Here is a 19,284-nt window from a genome sequence, read left to right as displayed (position 1 = left end):
TTTGCCTGTTGTGTTCACTTCCAGCAGTTTACCAATGTGTGCAGCCCATTTCTGGTGTCCCCCCGCCGTGATATTGCTGGAATATTGCTAAAAGCGGCGTAAAACCTCACTCACTCACTCACTCCAGCAGTTTACTTAGCAGGATGCACAATTATTCCTTGTTCTGTATCGCCAGTCTGTTTTGATAAATACACTTGACCCATTTGCCACCATAAACTGTTTTGAGTTTCCTTCGATTGACATGAGGCTGCAAATAGACAATCTATCAATAATGACACTTGCTTCATGATACATAAGTATGATCTTATTCTTAACAACACCAGACAGCATGTCATCGTATCCCAGTTGTTAAGATCGATGCTGGTGATGTCAAGCGCTGTATTGTCAGACTGGATTATGTACAGACTGCCATCATGTTGCAGGAATATCGTTATTAAACAACAAAGTTCTCAAAGAAACAAATTTGGAACACCAGGCAACATAGGAACTGTCCTCCCAATATGAATATTCATTTATAACAGTATTATTATTTCTCGTTCAGAGGAATTGTTTTCTTCAAGGTCATTGAGCTCATGAGCAGGAGAAATTCTGAAAGTTAGAGATAAAAGATGGAGATAGTGTTATTAATGAGAAGGATGCCTGTGCTGTGAATGGTTCAAGGGTATTTATCTCAAGGGATTTTTATCATGTAATTAATGTAATACACTTGACAAATACCTTTGAAATGTTTCCGTAATTTCACAGTGCAAGTTTGCAAAGATAGAGGTTAATTCTAAGTTACCTCCCTTATGTGACTGCCTCCATACTCTCGTGGTAGAGCGTTTGCCTGGAGAGCGGAACGTCCGGGGTTCGATCCCTGGGCGCTTCATACCAAAAGACGTTAAAAGATGGTACTTGTTCTTACCTTGCCTGGTGCTCAGGATTAAAGGGCTGTAACAAGGACTGGTTGGCTCAGAGTCAGTATTCTGTGTCTGGGGGATATTCATGTTAATCTTAAAGGCGACCTTAGACCCCATTGTGCCTCACCTCACCTCCCTTCTGTGGATGTGCATTCACTTCCATCATAAACATCCGAGGCCCTAAGATGTCGGTGTAGTCAATTGTTTCAAATGTGAAAGGCATAGCCGAGGTGTAGAAAATTGATGATGCAATTATTGCAGTGCTGTCCTGAATTAAATGTTTAGAATTCTACAATATATCGTGATACGTATCCCAGTATGGTCTTGTGCATAGCCAAATATTGTGATCAATACACTGTAAACCTCTGATGCTCATCCCTATCATATGCATGTATTATGGTTTTCCAGAGTAACAAATCCTTGGGTGGAACTGGCGACCGTGACAATGCCAGATCATCTAATAAAGGTGAGATGTCATCAAGATAGACCTTGGATAGTTTATTATGAATGTGAGCTATGATAGGAAATTCCAAACTTCTTTGTTTAGATTCTGTGTGTATTCAGGCATAAAACATATCAATATTGCAAATTTGTGTCCACTCATGTGTGATATTATATAAGAGACAATGGAAATTAATGTATTGAGGTTTGATTGCAGTGAGGAAGTCGATTTTAATGCTGAATCAGCAAGTTTGGATGTTTTTCAAAAGAAAGCATTTTTGTCCAATAAGACTTAGGGGCGGTCAGTAAGCCAAGTGGTTAAAGCGTTTGCATGTCGTGCAGAAGACCCGGGTTCGATTATCGACATGGATACAATGTGTGAAGCCAGTTTCTTGTGTCCCCTGCCGTGATATTGCTGGAATATTGATAAAAGTGGTGTAAAACCTTACTCACTCACTCCAATAAAACTTTTATAAAAAAATATAATCTAGTCTGTGAAATAAACTAAACATTTGGCCATATATATTATTTGGGTGAGAGCTGGAAAAAAGCTCTAAAATGCGTTCTAATATTGTACAAGCATGTTTCTCTCTATAAGCACGAGTTGACCTATGTCTGTTGATGGTGTTCCAGTGTCGTCTGCCCGGTCTCGGCCCAGCTATGCAGCACGTCCTGCAGCTGCCCAGAATGGGAAGGTGGATCAGTCCATACCAGTGCCAGATGGCAAGGATGATGGAAAGAAACTTGGGGGTCAGTGTCCTGTGTCGCAGTCATCAAACAGTGAACACTCTGTACCTGTGGTCATGATGGGTAGACTCTGTAAACTTCTGCATCACTCATCACATTTTTATGCTTAGCTGAAATTTAGGAGATAAACCTACTGTGTTTTGAAATTTGATGTAGTCCCACTGTAGAGTAGATACCTCTTTCTTTTAATTTTCAACCCAGCACGTATTTGTGCAAAGGCTTAATGTATTTGAAAGGGGTTATTTGAAATAATCTTATGTTGTCAGAGTGATTTTGTTTCCATTGGGTTTAGGCTTTCTAGGGCATGGTGGCCTTGTGGTGGAGGACACTGCATTTGCACCCTTAGCTGTACCAGGATCCGCTGGTTGTGTTCAGATCTGAGAATTGCTCTGATTATGATCCTTGGTCTGTCTGCACCATACCTGTGCTCGTAGGTTTGGTTCACCAAAGTGTTTAACGTCAACGACCTGTGTCAGTTTTCTTTCCTTCTGCATTAAGCTGACATACCAAGATATAGTATAAATCCATTTTGAAGCAACATTTAAGCAAACTTAACCACCCTTCATGTAGGCTTGCATTGAAGTAATTGTGAAAATCTGATAGTTCCATTTCACTGGAAGTGGCATTTGCCTGGAGATTTCCTAGAGCTGTAAAAGTGCTAAGTGTGCTCTAGGATATGGTCCGTGATCTTTAGTGAGAATGCTTGGCCTATGTGCAGTGGTTTTAGAAATACCATTGGCTGACGACTGTCAAGTAATCTTTTCAGTCAACATCCCAGGGATTTTAAAAATCAATTCGTGGATGCATGATTAACCATGGTTAAATATTCACATGAACAGCATCCATAGCAACTCTAATTACCACTTCTGGGCTCTAATGATTAAACTGACCCCTTTGAAATATTTTAACCAAATGGGATCCAAATTGAATATCAGTAGATATCAGGGAAAGCTGGATGCCACCTGATTTGCAGCATGGTGTTCCAGTGGTGGCTGCTCAATCTCGTCACTTGCAGTGTTTCCCCTTGGGGATGCTGGGTTATAATTGCTCCCCAGCAGTGTATGGTGGTCGTGTGAGGCAACTAACATAACAGGATAAGGTGGTCAGACTCAGCTACTTTGTTGATGCATGTCATCAAATCCCAATTGCATCGATTGATGCTTATGATGTTAATCACTGGATTGTCTGGTCCAGGCTGATTATTTCCAGGCCACTGTCATATAGCTGGAATATTGCTGAGTGCGGCAGTAAGCATCAAACAAACAAACAAACAAACAAACAAACAAACAAACAAACAAAAGTTCCAATATTTCGTGATACACAGGGGTGAAAATCTTCTGCGGATCCACAAATTTAAGCGACCACAAATTTGTTAAAATCTGATGGCTTCCCCCCATAAACACCCTCAAATTATGGACCACACTCTATTGCAAAGAATTTCAGCTTAAAAGGAAAATATCCATTCTCATCCCTGGATACATGCCAAGGAGTAAAGTATGTTTTATGTGATAAGTTCAGAAGACTTCTTAGGTTGTAATTTCTGGACATAATACAAACTCTGTCCTTGGTTTCTTATTCCAAATTTTGATGTCTGACCTCATAATTCTTACTCTTTCACATTGGGGTATCCAGGGGGAGAAATGGGTTGTGCAGGGGTTTGCACCTCCATGTTTTCAGACACCTTTGATGTCACCTGAGTCAGTCCCTCAATTGCCCATGATCATCTTGTGACTTACCATATTCGACGTAATAAGCGCCCAGGGCGCTCTCAAATTTAGAAATAGGGGGCTCTTATTTGAATATAATTTTGGTGAGAAAAAAGAGAGCTGAAAGATCGTAAATTTCGTGGGTTATGCTGACAGCCTGAAATGATACAGAAGAAAAGTCTGTGCGTATTATGCACGACAGATATATTTTCCAGAATTTAATTGCCCATAATTAAGGGCGCATAGAACACACGAGTGCGTATTATACACAAATAAATAAATCTTGTGTACATTGATCAATTGGAAGGGATGATAATTGGGATTGTTCACTAGCCAATATATTAGCACTTCTGAGAACGGGGCACTTATTCCGTCGAATACGGTAGTTAGTGTTCAGTACCCCTCACCCATTGTCAACATCTTGCATCTAACCTTTGTCAAGTAGGAAGGACACAGTTGATGTGTATACCATGTAGCCTATAGAACCAAGTTTTCTTGTTCAAAATAGTGGTTCAGTCTGTGACAGCCATCATTAGTGTAATTGGGAATGCTGCACACTGAGGACAATCGTGGATTCAACAGGCATGTCAACAAAATTGCAAGATTTTAACTGAACTTGTTTCAAGCCACGATGTTTTGTGACAGGACGGCGGAAGTCGAATTGTGTGAAGGAGGTGGAAATGATTCAGAAGCGTCGAGAAGACAGACGAGCAGCACAGCAGGCAATCAAGGAGGTGAACGAGAAGAACTACGACACTTCTGACCCCAACTGGGCTTTTAACGCAATGATCAAGTAGGTCACATGCAGTGGAGAAAGGGGTTGTTAGAATAGCCCCAGAAAAGGTCCTAAAAAGACTCCGTAGTAGTTCATATTATTACTGTCCTGCTATGACAGGATGCAAGTTGTATACCTCGATATTCCTAACACATAGTTAACAACATTGACACGGACACCTCAGTTCAAAGTGACATTGATATCTGTTCTTATATGGATATTGGATGGTCGTTATGCCTGCAGAGTATAAAGTCTGTTTCAGTTCAAGTATTGGAGTTAACATGGTTAAGGTGGTCTTATGATTGGTTTGTTTGAACTGGGCCCAAATGATTGCTGGCAAATGTGCTAGGGACCCAGACTGGTGACAAGGTGGTTTGATACAGCTGATGGTATACATCGATGCACACTCTATCATCCACCTGTTTGCCTGCTCCAGGCCCAATTAGGCCTAAAGTGGGATATGATGTGGTATTGATTACCCCACCAACCCAGATTTAATGTGCCAACTTTTTGTTCATTGGTACTCAGTGTTGTGATGAGACGAAGAGCACACATATATACCAACTAACAGGGAACTCCACACAGCTAACATTTTGTGGAGATATTGTATGCATTTCAAGTCACCAACTCGCTAAAATTGAATATTTTACAGAAACTCATTAAATTGTAATTAATTTTCCCATACAACATATACAAATGAATGTTCAAATGTGAAACAAAGTGATTCATGTTTTTTCACATTCTAACATATATTTGTTATTCCAGTAACTATCGAGGTAACCTTGAGTATCGACCAATCACATCGTCTGACCCGATAGAGAACCATCAGATCAGTGTATGTGTCAGGAAGCGACCGCTGACGAAGAAAGGTTTGTATGACGTGGGTAGATGAGTTTGATTGGTTTGGACCCATTGTATGTGTCTCTTTGACCTGTGAAGATCCGGGGTAGAATAGGTCTTCAGCAACCCATGTTTACCGCGAAAGGTGACTATGCTAGTGGCAGAGGCGACTAATGGGATCGGATGGTCAGGCTCGCTGACTTGGTTGATGCATGTCATCGTATTCCAATTGAAGGGATCTATGCTCATGATGTTAATCACTGGATTGTCTGGTCCAGACTCAATTATTTACAGACCGCACTGTAGAATATTGCCGAGTGCAGCAATAAAGAAAAAATGTTTCGATGTAGATTCATACACCGTTATCAAGCTGGAGTGACAGCTTGATAACGGTGTAAGAATCTAATCCCTATAATGCAGTATTATTAAACTTGAATGTGGTTTGCAGTTTTCCTACTTCGGCGTGATATTATGGAATTTCTGGTCATTTATTGATGTGGCTGCATAAAGAAATGTGAGTGGCCAGGGTTGCCACACAACAGGCTCACATAGTTTATATATATATTCTGTTGTATATTACTTTTTTTGACTGTGTGAACAGTTACTCACTCGTCTGCCAAGGGCAAGCATTACTAGTTTAAGGACTTGAGACACTCTCAGACGTAGCTACATTAGGTGGAATCTGTTTCTAAGTTTACATGCCTTATGTTTGGGCCCTCACATACACCAAGGCTCACTAGTTTCACATTTGATAGGGCATGACACACAAATCTGGTACTCTGGCTTCATGGATGACTTGTTTGTTGGATGCTTCTAATAAAGTGACACACGACAGCATGAGTATTTGAGAAATATAGGGATAAAGCTCTAAATGAGCAGAACAAATTTTCCTGCTTGCATTTGTATGGTTTAATATGATTAAACCTCAAAATTGAATATCAAAGCAATATTCGCAAACATAAAAAATCACTCATCAATATCAAGGTTCCATAATGGCGTCACTTTCATACATTTTTTTTCAACAAACATGTTGTAATTTTCATTAACCTTGGTAACTGACAGTGACATTAACTTCCGAAACCTTTTATTACAAGGACTTGTTGGGATGGCTTTGTTAATGTAGCAAGATAGCTTAAAAACTGTTACAAGGCAGGAGCTTGTGCACATTCCTTACCCAAATGGTGGAAGGTATCTGATATACTGCAATCTCACCCACAAATTTTGGTAATCCAAGCAGCAACCCAGGCTACTTACTCTTACCCTGTATTCCCTCATGGCATTGCAGAGACCGGGAGGAAGGAGGTGGACGTCGTCACCATTCCAAACAAGGAGAACACCATCGTCCATGAACCCAAGCTCAAGGTTGACCTCACCAAGTACCTGGAAAACCAGTCATTCCGATTTGACTACGCCTTCGACGATTCAGTCACCAACGAAATGGTCTACAGGTCTGTACCAGCTAGAAAGTCAAATTGTGAAAGACATCAGCATGAGACATCAACTTAAACAGCATTCAATAATAATGCCTGGTCAGACATAGACTTGATTATTTACTCGTTGTCGTGATATAACTGGAATATACATTCTCATGGTGATAACTTTCTTTTTACAAAATTAGTAATCTTACTTTCCAGTTATCCCAGAATTGCCTCAAAATGGGGTTGACATGTCTGGTCTCACTTGTTGTCAACCTGTGAAGATCCTAGTTACAATAGGTCTTCTGCATCTGCAGCCCATGCTTGTTGTAAGATGTGATGCTAAGGGGATTGAGTGGTCAGGCTCGGTTACTTGGTCGATGCATGTCATCGTATCCCAGTTGGGTAGATCGATGCTAATGATGTTAATCACTGGATTGTCGGGTCCAGACTCGATTATTTACAGACTGCTGTCATATAGCTGGAATATTGCTGAGTGTGGCGTTAAACAACAAACAAACAAATAAATACTTTGCTGTCAAGACTGATGGCATGCTTCTCTCAACAGGTACACGGCCAAGCCCCTGGTGGAGTGTATATTTGAAGGAGGGATGGCTACTTGTTTTGCTTATGGGCAGACGGGCAGTGGAAAAACACATGTGAGTCATGGCATCAGTGGCAGAAGAAGAGGGTGGTGGAAATTGTATATATGTTACCATAGGACTGGAGAAATATGTGACTTTATTTGTACTGAAAAGTGACTAGTTAAGCATCTTCATGCAGCATTGACCTTGTGAAATGCTCAAGGCTGAAGCATATTTTATGCCAGACTGTAGGATTGACCTTATGGTTTCTTTACAGACGATGGGAGGAGATTTTTCTGCAAAAGGACAGCAGGACTGCTCAAAAGGAATATATCTCCTAGCAGGTAGGACATGTAGGGATGTATATATGGTTAAACTGATGTTTATGTTTTAACTTTAACTACAATGAATACACAAGGACTATTAATTGCATATTAATTTGTTTTGATAAGATATCAGTGAATTTTCTTGATGACATGTGTTGTGTGTTTTTGCTCCCTTTTAGCTCTTTGAGCTCTGAGAGAACCTTTATAGACACATTTACAACATGTACAAAAACCATACTGTGATTTCTTGAACTTGGCTTTGAGTCAAAGTGAAATTATTTTATGTCTGTGTAAAGAAAATGATTCTAAATCAATCATCACTCTTTTGGCAATGAAATACTTATACCTTATTTCCAAAGAGCCAATTTGACTAAAAAGAAGAAGTAGTAATTGGGTTCGAATCCTGGTTCACCCCATTACGTTTCTATGTGCTCATGGGTTTCACCAAAGTGGTAATGTCTGAGACCTGCATCATTTCAGACTTTCCTCTCTCCGCTGACACGCCGTGATATAACTGCAATAGTGTTCAATGCAGTGTTAAACCAACTCAAAGTTATGTACATGTCTTGTGTGGTGTGACACAAAGATGTTTGGAACTTATATGTTTGGTTATATTCATATGTTATTACTTGATTTCAGCCAAAGATGTTTTCAAACTTATTCACTCCAAATTCAAGAAACTTGATCTGACTGTGGGGGCCAGCTTCTTTGAAATATACAGTGGGAAGGTAAGAGTTACCTGACTTGTTCTCAGCACTCTTTTGGAATAATGAATAACGATCCTTAAAATTCAGATACATATCGTACAAATCCATGTCATCTCTGTTTGTACCTGTCAGTACCAGAGTTCAATTCCACAAAGCAAACTTTGCTCCTCGATTGATGTAAATCTAATGTGTTAAAATATGGGAAGAGCAATTGTCTCGGTGCTAGGATTGCTTTGGTAGATGGGTTCTGGCCCAGTTTGGATACCAGGGTCCCATTCCAAATAAAGGTCTTAGCTACAATTGTTTAGTTAATGTTCTCAATGCTACTGTCGAATCTATTTGACAGAGTATGTCACTAGCCATGCCATTACCGATGAACCCATTTTATCCTATTTAATTACTCTTATAGGTATTTTGCGTCTGTAGTTTGTGTTATTGTGAAGAATGTCTAACCAATGTCTCATGCAGATACTAACAGTAACAGTACTGCAGATTTGCTTACTAATGTACCTTGTTGTTACCACAGGTGTTTGACCTTCTAAACAAGAAGTTAAAATTGCGAGTTCTCGAGGACCACAAACAGCAGGTGCAGGTCGTGGGCTTGAAGGAGGAGGTGGTGCAGAGTACAGAGGAGGTGCTACAGCTCATCCAGCATGGGAACAATGTCAGGTGGGCCAGCTGTCGGAATGTGCTTAGATGGGTTTAGGTGTGGAGGGGAGGGAGATAATGTGAGGGCAGAGGAGGTGCTACAGCTCATCCAGCATGGGAACAATGTCAGATGGGCCAGCTGTCAGAATGTGCTTAGATGGGTGTAGGTGCGGAGGGGAGGGGGATAATGTGAGGGCAGAGGAGGTGCTACAACTCATCCAGCTTTTGAACAATGTCAGGTGGGCCAGCTGTCGGAATGTGCTTAGATTGGTGTAGGTGTGGAGGGGAGGGGGATAATGTGAGGGCAGAGGAGGTGCTACAACTCATCCAGCTTTGGAACAATGTCAGGTGGGCCAGCTGTCGGAATGTGCTTAGATGGGTGTAGGTGCGGAGGGGAGGGGGATAATGTGAGGGCAGAGGAGGTGCTACACCTCATCCAGCATGGGAACAATGTCAGGTGGGCCAGCTGTCAGAATGTGCTTTACTTAGATGGGTGTAGGTGTGGAGGGGAGGGGGATAATGTGAGGGCAGAGGAGGTGCTACACCTCATCCAGCATGGGAACAATGTCAGGTGGGCCAGCTGTCGGAATGTGCTTTACTTAGATGGGTGTAGGTGCGGAGGGGAGGGGGATAATGTGAGGGCAGAGGAGGTGCTACAGCTCATCCAACATAGGAACAATGTCAGGTGAGCCAGCTGTCAGAATGTGCTTTACTTAGATGGGTGTAGGTGCAGAGGGGAGGGGGATAATGTGAGGGCAGAGGAGGTGCTACAGCTCATCCAGCATGGGAACAATGTCAGGTGGGCCAGCTGTCGGAATGTGCTTTACTTAGATGGGTGTAGGTGCGGAGGGGAGGGGGATAATGTGAGGGCAGAGGAGGTGCTACAACTCATCCAGCATGGGAACAATGTCAGGTGAGCCAGCTGTCGGAATGTGCTTTACTTAGATGGGTGTAGGTGTGGAGGGGAGGGGGATAATGTGAGGGCAGAGGAGGTGCTACAACTCATCCAGCATGGGAACAATGTCAGGTGGGCCAGCTGTCGGAATGTGCTTTACTTAGATGGGTGTAGGTGTGGAGGGGAGGGGGATAATGTGAGGGCAGAGGAGGTGCTACAGCTCATCCAGCATGGGAACAATGTCAGGTGGGCCAGCTGTCGGAATGTGCTTAGATGGGTTTAGGTGTGGAGGGGAGGGAGATAATGTGAGGGCAGAGGAGGTGCTACACCTCATCCAGCATGGGAACAATGTCAGGTGGGCCAGCTGTCGGAATGTGCTTTACTTAGATGGGTGTAGGTGAGGGGAGGGGGATAATGTGAGGGCAGAGGAGGTGCTACAGCTCATCCAGCATGGGAACAATGTCAGGTGGGCCAGCTGTCAGAATGTGCTTAGATGGGTGTAGGTGAGGGGAGGGGGATAATGTTAGGGCAGAGGAGGTGCTACACCTCATCCAGCATGGGAACAATGTCAGGTGGGCCAGCTGTCAGAATGTGCTTAGATGGGTGTAGGTGAGGGGAGGGGGATAATGTGAGGGCAGAGGAGGTGCTACAACTCATCCAGCATGGGAACAATGTCAGGTGGGCCAGCTGTCAGAATGTGCTTAGATGGGTGTAGGTGTGGAGGGGAGGGGGATAATGTGAGGGCAGAGGAGGTGCTACACCTCATCCAGCATTGGAACAATGTCAGGTGGGCCAGCTGTCAGAATGTGCTTAGATGGGTGTAGGTGAGGGGAGGGGGATAATGTTAGGGCAGAGGCCTCATGAGCAGAGACGGATGTGTAATTGAGAGTGAAATTCTTTTAAGGTTATTTTAAGAGGATAAGGTGTGTGTTTGTTTTGAGTTAAATGCTGCACACAGTGATATTCCCATGTATGACAGTGACCTGTAAGTATTGAAGTCTACCAGACAAACTAGTAATTGATAGTATATATTATAAACATAGTCCAACACTGTCAGGGTACGATGAAACACAACCATCCAACTCACTGAACCTGACCACTCAATCCATATGGTTGTCTCTTACAACCAGCATAGGCTGCTGGGGACCTATTGTGACCTAGATCACCATGATGATGGATGGTCAGGTTTAGGGGTGATGATGGATGAGGCTTATGTGATGTGGGAGGGGAGGATGTGAGGACAGTGGAGAGGTGACTGTGAATGGAGAGCGGATGTTGTTAGGGGAGAGGGTGTGTTGTAAGGGGAGAGGGTGTGTTGTTAGGGGAGAGGGTGTGTTGTTAGGGGAGAGGGTGTGTTAGTTTTTAAAGGTGAGGTGTAGGCTGGTGATAGATATAGAGATAGGCAATATTGGTGTGAGGATGATTATGTGAATAATGAGATTTGATATGCATAGTATCATTCTTATATTTATTGAGACATTCTTTCACACTTTTATAGAACATCGGGTACGACTTCTGCAAACCAGCATTCTTCTCGATCACATGCGGTTTTTCAGATTATTCTCAGGAAAAGGTAAGCAGACAATATTGATTTCACCTTCTGCATGATGCAGTAGTTCGGTGTTAGATGTGTTCTTTCAGTGATCACCTTCACTCCAATGCTGGATAAATCCAACTGTTACACGTTGCAACATGGTAATGAATCATTTTATAAAATACTTCTATCAAATAATATGTCTACAATTTCAGCTAAATGCCTACCATTCTTCTCTTTCAGGAATAACAACAAGCTATTTGGAAAGTTCTCATTGATAGATCTGGCGGGTGAGTTAAAAAATAATAGTACAGTATATTTATAATGCGCTATATTCAGCTAACAAGTGTATGCTCAAAGCCCTACACCATTGTTACCCTTGTCAACAGATCAGTGTACTCTCAAATGTCATTCGTTGATTGTTTCACGCACATAGGCTTCCTTGATCATTTGGTTTCTGGGAGTGAACGCTTGTGGTAGAATGTTTTTGAGGTAAATCACCTAAATCTGTAAACAGGCTTTGCTACTTTAACAGTGAATGTCATTGTGATGTGTGTTTAGGAAATGAGCGAGGTGCTGACACGTCAAGTTCTGACAGACAGACAAGAATGGAAGGAGCTGAGATTAACAAGAGCTTACTGGCGCTCAAGGTGAGAAAGGGAAATGTCATTCACAGTAATTCTACTTTACATAACTGAGGTGGAGCAGTGGAAAGTATGACCCTAAGTATATTCATATCACCTGGAGTCTGAATTGTCATTTTGTCAAAAACAAAGAAGACATCTCTCATTTGAAGATGTGTTTTGTGTGTTGGCTGTGCCAGAAAACTGTTTCATGTTTATTAATAACATAATGTTAGCCAGGGTATCATGATACACCTTGCTTGCATATCAGTACATATTGCAATACTTGAGAGAAAAGTCACTTTACGATACATGTCACAATACTGGAGTCACTTTACAAAACATGTCACAATACTGTAGTCACTTAACAATACATGTCACAATACTGGAGTCACTTTACAATACATGTCACAATACTGGAGTCACTTAACAACACATGTCACAATACTGGAGTCACTTCACAATACATATCACATTTCTGCAGTTACCTTACAATACATGTCACAATACTGGAGTCACTTTACAATACATGTCACAATACTGGAGTCACTTAACAATACATGTCACAATACTGGAGTCACTTTATAATACATATGACATTCCTGGAGTCACTTTACAATTCATGTCACAATACTGGAGTCACTTTACAATACATGTCACAATACTGGAGTCACTTTACAATGCATGTCACGATACTTGTGCCACTTTACAATTCATATCACAATACTGTAGTCACTTAACAATACATGTCACAATACTGGAGTCACTTTACAATACATGTCACAATACTGGAGTCACTTTACAATACATGTCACAATACTGGAGTCAATTTACAATACATGTCACAATACTGGAGTCACTTTACAATACATGTCACAATACTGGAGTCACTTTACTATCTGCACATACTGTTGTGTTGAAGGAATGTATCCGAGCCTTGGGGAAGAAGGGGACTCACTTACCTTTCCGTGCCAGCAAGCTGACTCAAGTACTGCGAGATTCTTTTATAGGGGAGAAGTCAAGGACATGCATGGTAGGTTGATATGTCCTCTGCTTACATTCTCTAAGACCCAGTGGGATACCGGGTTAAACTAGGTCCCGGGGAACCTATGCTTGTTGTAAGAGGCAGCTGAATGAATTGTGTGGTCGGACTCCGTTACTTGGTTCATTGCATGCCATTGTTACATATAATATCAATAATTTGTTTATCTGGTTCAGACTTGATTGTTTACATTGAGGTGGAATTAATGCTGAGTATGGCATTATACAAGAAACAAACGCACACTAATACCCCTTTGGGATTTTATGTGGAAACACGTTCTCAGTGCCATATGCTTGTCGTTGTCATTGTTGTTGGTTTGTTGTTTAACGCCGCACTCAGCAATATTCCAGCTATATGACGGCGGTCTGTAAATAATCGAGTCTTGACCAGACAATCCAGTGATTGATATCATGAGCATCCATCCACGCAATTGGGATCGATGACATGCATCAACCAAGTCAGCGAGCCTGACCACCCGATCCCGTTAGTCGCCTTTTACGACAAGCATAGTCACCTTTTACGGCAAGCATGGGTTGTCACAAGAGAACTAAAATGGTGATGAGGTGTTCACAATGGCAGCTGATTATTGAGGACTTGGCCTCGTGTTTCACAGGGCTAACTTAGTGTTATGTTTGTCTTAGCTTGTATACTTTCTCATTTACTTACCACAGTCATAGCGTTAACATTGTTTGAAATTAAAGAGGAACCTTGAGGTTTTCAGCCATGGTGTTTGAATCTTCAGACCCCTGAATCTTCAAATATTTGTACAGGTTGTAAACTACTCTTTTACCATCAGGAAGGGTATCCTGGGCTTCATACACTGAAGGGAGCTGTGATGGGAATGAAATACTGTTAAGGCAAATGAAACTCTCACATAAGGGTTGTGTGTTCATCTGTGATATGTAGTAATTTCTTGATTTTGAGTGTATTGTGGTTTCAGATTGCGATGATCTCTCCCGGAATGTCATGTTGTGAACACACCCTTAACACACTTCGATATGCAGACAGGTAGGTGGTGTTTAAAATAAATACAATTAGTTCTTAGGCAAAGACTTTGTAAAATGTTTTGTGTTTTCCTGAAGTGAGAAGTGCCCAATTACCAAGATTCTTTTAATACTTTTACAATTGTAGAAGTGTAGTGGAGTCTTGGCTTTATGAACCATTTGCTGCTATGGGAAGACTTGAGTCTTGTTGAGCTTGAATGAAGCGGTTTGCAGTTACAGTCCATTTGACTCCAAATGAGAACGATGAATTGCAAAATAACTTGAAATCCAGAAAAGTGTACGAAACATCAATACGGTACTTGACCATGAATACCCTGTACCCAACAAAATCTGAATTTTGTTTATTTTAAGACCCATGATGGATGAAGTTCTTTAAGAAACTATCATGTAATTTTGTATAGAAATGTGTACATGACACGTAGGGGGGGGACAAACCGTGGAAGGCACAGCGCAAGCACGCATCCACTCAACGTTCTGTGGTAGGGGAAATGACAGATCGTTAGAGGGCCCGTCTCATGATAATTTCAGTCGCAATCTGACTCGCTCATGCCATAGATCTCGTCGTCGGAACTGCTGGTGCCTGAACCGACTGCCACTATTATAGGTTGGACTGTTGCTGGCCTTAGTCCATCTCGTGACCAATAACGTTGCTCTATCTCTTCAACAACTGTGGCCACACAACGCCTCCATGTTTCTACTGTTAACCGACCAAGGGATTACTTTACGAGTTGTTCAACGTCTCGTAATTTGAACGTTGTGTTCGATCGTCCAACGTCACCATTGACGATGCCCCATACCAACTCGATTGGATTCAGGTCGCAGTGATAAGGTGGCAGTCGTAAGACAGCATGACCCTGACCCTTGATGTAACTGTCAACTTTATACACGGGGTCAGGTTTCATATTTTTCATGATTTCATAGAGCTGTGGTTTCGTCGCTCGAGAAGGAAAGGTAATGTTCCTCCGTTGCAGCCAAGTAACCATGTCTCCTTTACGGTTATTAGAGGTTGGAGTCTTGCTTTCTGGATCCTGCACACTATGATACGTTGCATTGTCCATGACAATGAGAGACTTGGTAGGCAAAGCAGGGACTAATTTATCTTTCACCCACTCCAGAAATACATTGCCGTTCATTTCTGTGTGGTAGTCCCTGTTGTCTTTGGCCTTGGCTCTAAAGACGAGGTCACAGTCTGGGAGAAAACCCTGACTAGCAGAACCAGCATGGAGAACTATGAGTCTTTCACCCTTTCCCATTGGTAAGTTTCTACCAGACTCCTTACAGTCACCACTGGGTACCCGCTGACTGCTGGCTGTGTGTGACGCATTTACCCATGTCTCATCTAAGAAGACGGGCTCATATCCTTCTTAATGTTTCTGCTAGATGGTACGAAGGTAATGATTTCGGAAACGAACAATGTCTGACCGTTCACACAACACAACCCTATTTTCTCCAGTTATCTTTTTGTATTTGTAACCAAATGTATGCAACAGCTGCCATAGTTTGTCCTTTGTAACACGTAAATCATGGTCAGTTTCAATGTGTTTCTTCAAAATTCTTAAGGACAGGTACTTATTTTCTGAGTGCAGTTGAACAATTGCACGTCTGACTTGATCCCTCTGAAAACTGTCTAATTTATCAACCTTGCTTGGTTTTGACATGTTCCCTACCACCTTGTCCTGACTATTTGTATCTCGTCGACTAACAACATTTTAAAGTTTCTGAAGGGACATACCAAGAGCTTTTGAAGCTCGTTTCAAGAATTTATTAATTGCATAAAAAGGCTTTGCTCTTTCTGCTTCACTTCTAAAGAAATCATACACATTCAACATCAACTGTTTAACATCTGCTGAGTAGCGCATCTTGTCATTGAATGAACACGGTCACTGTGTAGCACGTGCAGACCGTGCTTGTGCTGTTCTTTCCACGGTTTGTCCCCCTACGTGTCATGTACACATTTCTATACAAAATTACATGATAGTTTCTTAAAGAACTTCATCCGTCATAAGTCGTAATTAAACAAAATTCAGATTTTGTTGGGTACAGGTTATTCATGGTCAAGTACCGTATTGATGTTTCATACACTTTTCTGGATTTCGAGTTATTTTGCAATTCATCGTTCTCATTTGGAGTCAAACGAACTGTAGCTGATAGATATGAATTATCTCCCTTTGGTATTAAGTTTTGTGTTGGCAAGATATACATGCTGTAGAATGCTTCCATCTCTGATGTGTTTCAGGGTGAAGGAGCTAGGCCCAGGGGGTCCCGTGGAGGGGAAGCCGGCCGAGGTGGCACAGTCGGACAACATGGCCATCGGCTCCATGTCTCCACAGAACAGCGACCTGGCCCTACTCAAGACCTCCAATGTAGGTGATGTGTAATGTGTAATGTGTAATGTGTGATGGATACACTGTTTGTGCATGAACACTGGATATAAGAAATTTCAGAAGCCCTTTGAATTCTATTTTTTTCTGTACATATGATTTTGATTGTTGTTTAATGCCGCACGCAGCAATATTGCAGCTATACGACGGTGGTCTGTAAATAATCAAGTCTGGACCAGATAATCCAGTGATTGACATGTGCATCTATCCACGCAATTGGGATACGATGACATGCAGCAACCTAGTCAGCAAGCCTGACCACCCGATCCCATTTGTCACATCTTACGACAAGCACAGGCGCCTTTTACGAAAGGCATGCGTTGCTGGAAGACCTATTCTACCCCAGATCTTCAAGGGTTCTCTACATATGACATAAATTTTAGAAAACTGGAATTTTCGAATGTATTCCTTATGGTGGTGAATGAGCTCATTACACTGTTGACCCTCTGTGCACAGCAAGAGGAGGTGTCGGAGGACCTGCTCAACTTCCACCAGGTCGTCAACAAGATGCAGGAACAAGAAGAAGAGGTCCTGGATGAACATCGCAATGTTGTTGAGGTAGGCAGGTTGTGAGCGTGCTTGTCCCACAGTCTTTGTGGACTGTCAACATGTACCTTAAATGAGCACAGGTAGTTTGTGTGTTTGTGAAGTGTCTATAGATTATGAATTGTGCTTCAATTTTCAAGCTCAGGAGATTAAATGCATCAGTTTCAACAAATAGTCTCTACCTGTGTGCATCAAGTGTAAAGTTTTGCAGATTTGCTGTTGACCACTTTGTGTTTTCCTGAATTCTGTATGAATGTTGAGTGTCATTAGATTCTCAAATGGCTGTAATATGAGAATAAATAAACCTTGTTTTTTGGAAGTGTAAAATTTGGTACAATTTTACGATTATGGACACATGCTGCATGTTAGCTTCAGAAGTTAAAGTGAAAAGTTGAATAAAAAACCCCGTGGAATATCTTGTGTTAAATTTTTTCATGAAGTGGAATGATTGAAAAAATTGATTACATAATGATTTACAGTTATTGAGATCTCATATTTTAATTTTCATACTTATTACATGAACAAACCTGAAAAGTCCTTCAATATCTGTTGACAGATGTCCATGAAGTGGCTGACTGAAGACAAGAAACTGGTGAAGCTGACTGACGAAGTAGACTATGATGTGGAAGGTAGGACATCGTTAATATCATCTTCATCATCAGTTGTGCCATGCACCATTTCTTGCCTTTCATTGAAAGAAATGTGGTGAGATTTGGACAGCGGTACAAACTATAACTCCCAGGCAGTGTTCCAGGAAGGAGTGTTTAAACCTACTGCAGTGTAGTTATTAGTCCTCTGTTTTCATTTCAGCCTATGCCAAGCAACTTGATATGCTCTTGGCAAAGAAGATTCAAGCTCTCACCGATCTTCGAGGTTAGTTATTCTTCATTCGTTTCCATGTTTGCTTATGGTGGTTACTCAATCACAATATTATGTTGCATATTTCTCTTTCGGACAGAGGCAGTTATGTCTTACCCACAGTACTTTCACACAACAAACTGTAAGGTAATTGAAATAATATTTTAATGAAATTTGAGGGCATTATATGCAGTGCAGAGTTGTTTCCCTTAACCATTCCAGGATCTGGTTCTTGTGAGTTTGAAACCTTGATTTCCGTTCTTTGGTTTATCAGCACCTTAGTATGCTCAGTTTTACCAAAGTGGCAAATGTTGATGAACTGCATCACTTTGGGTATAGGTTCCATGTATAGCTGTTATGCCAGTGGTCTTGTGGTGATTTGTAATTAGAATTGGTCCCCAACAACCTATGCTTGTTGTACAAGTTGACTTAATGATCAGGTAGTCAGGCTTGACGACATGGTTGAAAGAGAATCATTGTGACGGGATGGCATCAAGCTGTGCTCATGATATCAATCACTGCTGGATCTGGTCCTGGCTCAATAAGACCGCCTCCGTGCGCACGGAAAATGGAAGGTCTGGGGTTCGATCCCCGACCTCTTCATACCAACAGAAGTTGAAAGATGGTACTTGTTGGTACCCTGCCTGGCGGTCGGCATTAAGGGCCTAAAACAAGGACTGGTCGGTTCGGCGTCAGTTTACTGTGTCTGAGGGAGGTATTCATGTTAAACTGCTGCATGGTATCTCAGTTGGCTAGCACTATAAAATCAGCATTAGTCCGGACTAGTACAAGCAGTCACACACACGTGCATGCACATCGCTAGTGCAAATAATCTTTGGAAGGGATGTTAAACCCCGTTTCACCTCACCTTTGTGAGTGAAATAATCTTGAACGAGATGTTAAACCACATTTCACCTCGCCTATGTAAGAGCAATAATCTTGAACGAGATGTTAAACCCCATTTCACTTCACCAGGCTCGATTATTTACAGGCTAGAATATTGATGAGTGCAACATTAAACAAAAACAAAGTGAAATACTGTGGTGTTGGAAGTCACTCAAAGAAAAATATCCCTATTCGTTGACCCACTCTAAGTGAATTTGTAGGCCTATTTGGTTGGCAATTTGTCAACACACACTGTGTCGCCATCATTCAGATTTGGATACTGTAACAATCATGAGAGCGTATAGTATTGTTTGCATGCACATTTAATACAGTTGTAGTTTCCAATCAATCCGTATTTGACTACTTACCATCTGTACAATACGCCGATACAGCATCTATCTAGAGAACAGCGTACATCATTTAATGTC

General features: G+C 41.7%; 1 protein-coding gene across 1 annotated transcript in view; it reads left to right on the top strand.

Annotated features, from left to right (window-relative positions):
* LOC139478243 (kinesin-like protein KIF2A) overlaps window positions 1–19,284 on the top strand; it is a 43,192-nt gene that overhangs the window by 15,127 nt on the left and 8,781 nt on the right. Inside the window, exons 4-21 of the mRNA XM_071260664.1 lie at window positions 1,308–1,365; window positions 1,974–2,090; window positions 4,439–4,586; window positions 5,334–5,437; window positions 6,694–6,856; window positions 7,392–7,482; window positions 7,685–7,751; window positions 8,373–8,461; window positions 8,967–9,109; window positions 11,482–11,556; window positions 11,761–11,807; window positions 12,079–12,167; window positions 13,063–13,173; window positions 14,123–14,190; window positions 16,423–16,549; window positions 17,024–17,125; window positions 17,670–17,742; window positions 17,924–17,986. Of these exons, the coding sequence (XP_071116765.1) occupies window positions 1,308–1,365; window positions 1,974–2,090; window positions 4,439–4,586; window positions 5,334–5,437; window positions 6,694–6,856; window positions 7,392–7,482; window positions 7,685–7,751; window positions 8,373–8,461; window positions 8,967–9,109; window positions 11,482–11,556; window positions 11,761–11,807; window positions 12,079–12,167; window positions 13,063–13,173; window positions 14,123–14,190; window positions 16,423–16,549; window positions 17,024–17,125; window positions 17,670–17,742; window positions 17,924–17,986 (1,735 nt within the window). The remainder of the gene's footprint in view (window positions 1–1,307; window positions 1,366–1,973; window positions 2,091–4,438; window positions 4,587–5,333; window positions 5,438–6,693; window positions 6,857–7,391; window positions 7,483–7,684; window positions 7,752–8,372; window positions 8,462–8,966; window positions 9,110–11,481; window positions 11,557–11,760; window positions 11,808–12,078; window positions 12,168–13,062; window positions 13,174–14,122; window positions 14,191–16,422; window positions 16,550–17,023; window positions 17,126–17,669; window positions 17,743–17,923; window positions 17,987–19,284) is intronic.

The sequence above is a fragment of the Haliotis cracherodii genome, unplaced genomic scaffold (assembly GCF_022045235.1).
Source record: "Haliotis cracherodii isolate W230 unplaced genomic scaffold, xgHalCrac1.p SCAF_4, whole genome shotgun sequence".
Classification (NCBI taxonomy): domain Eukaryota; kingdom Metazoa; phylum Mollusca; class Gastropoda; order Lepetellida; family Haliotidae; genus Haliotis; species Haliotis cracherodii.
This window is presented reverse-complemented; position numbering and strand designations above follow the sequence as displayed.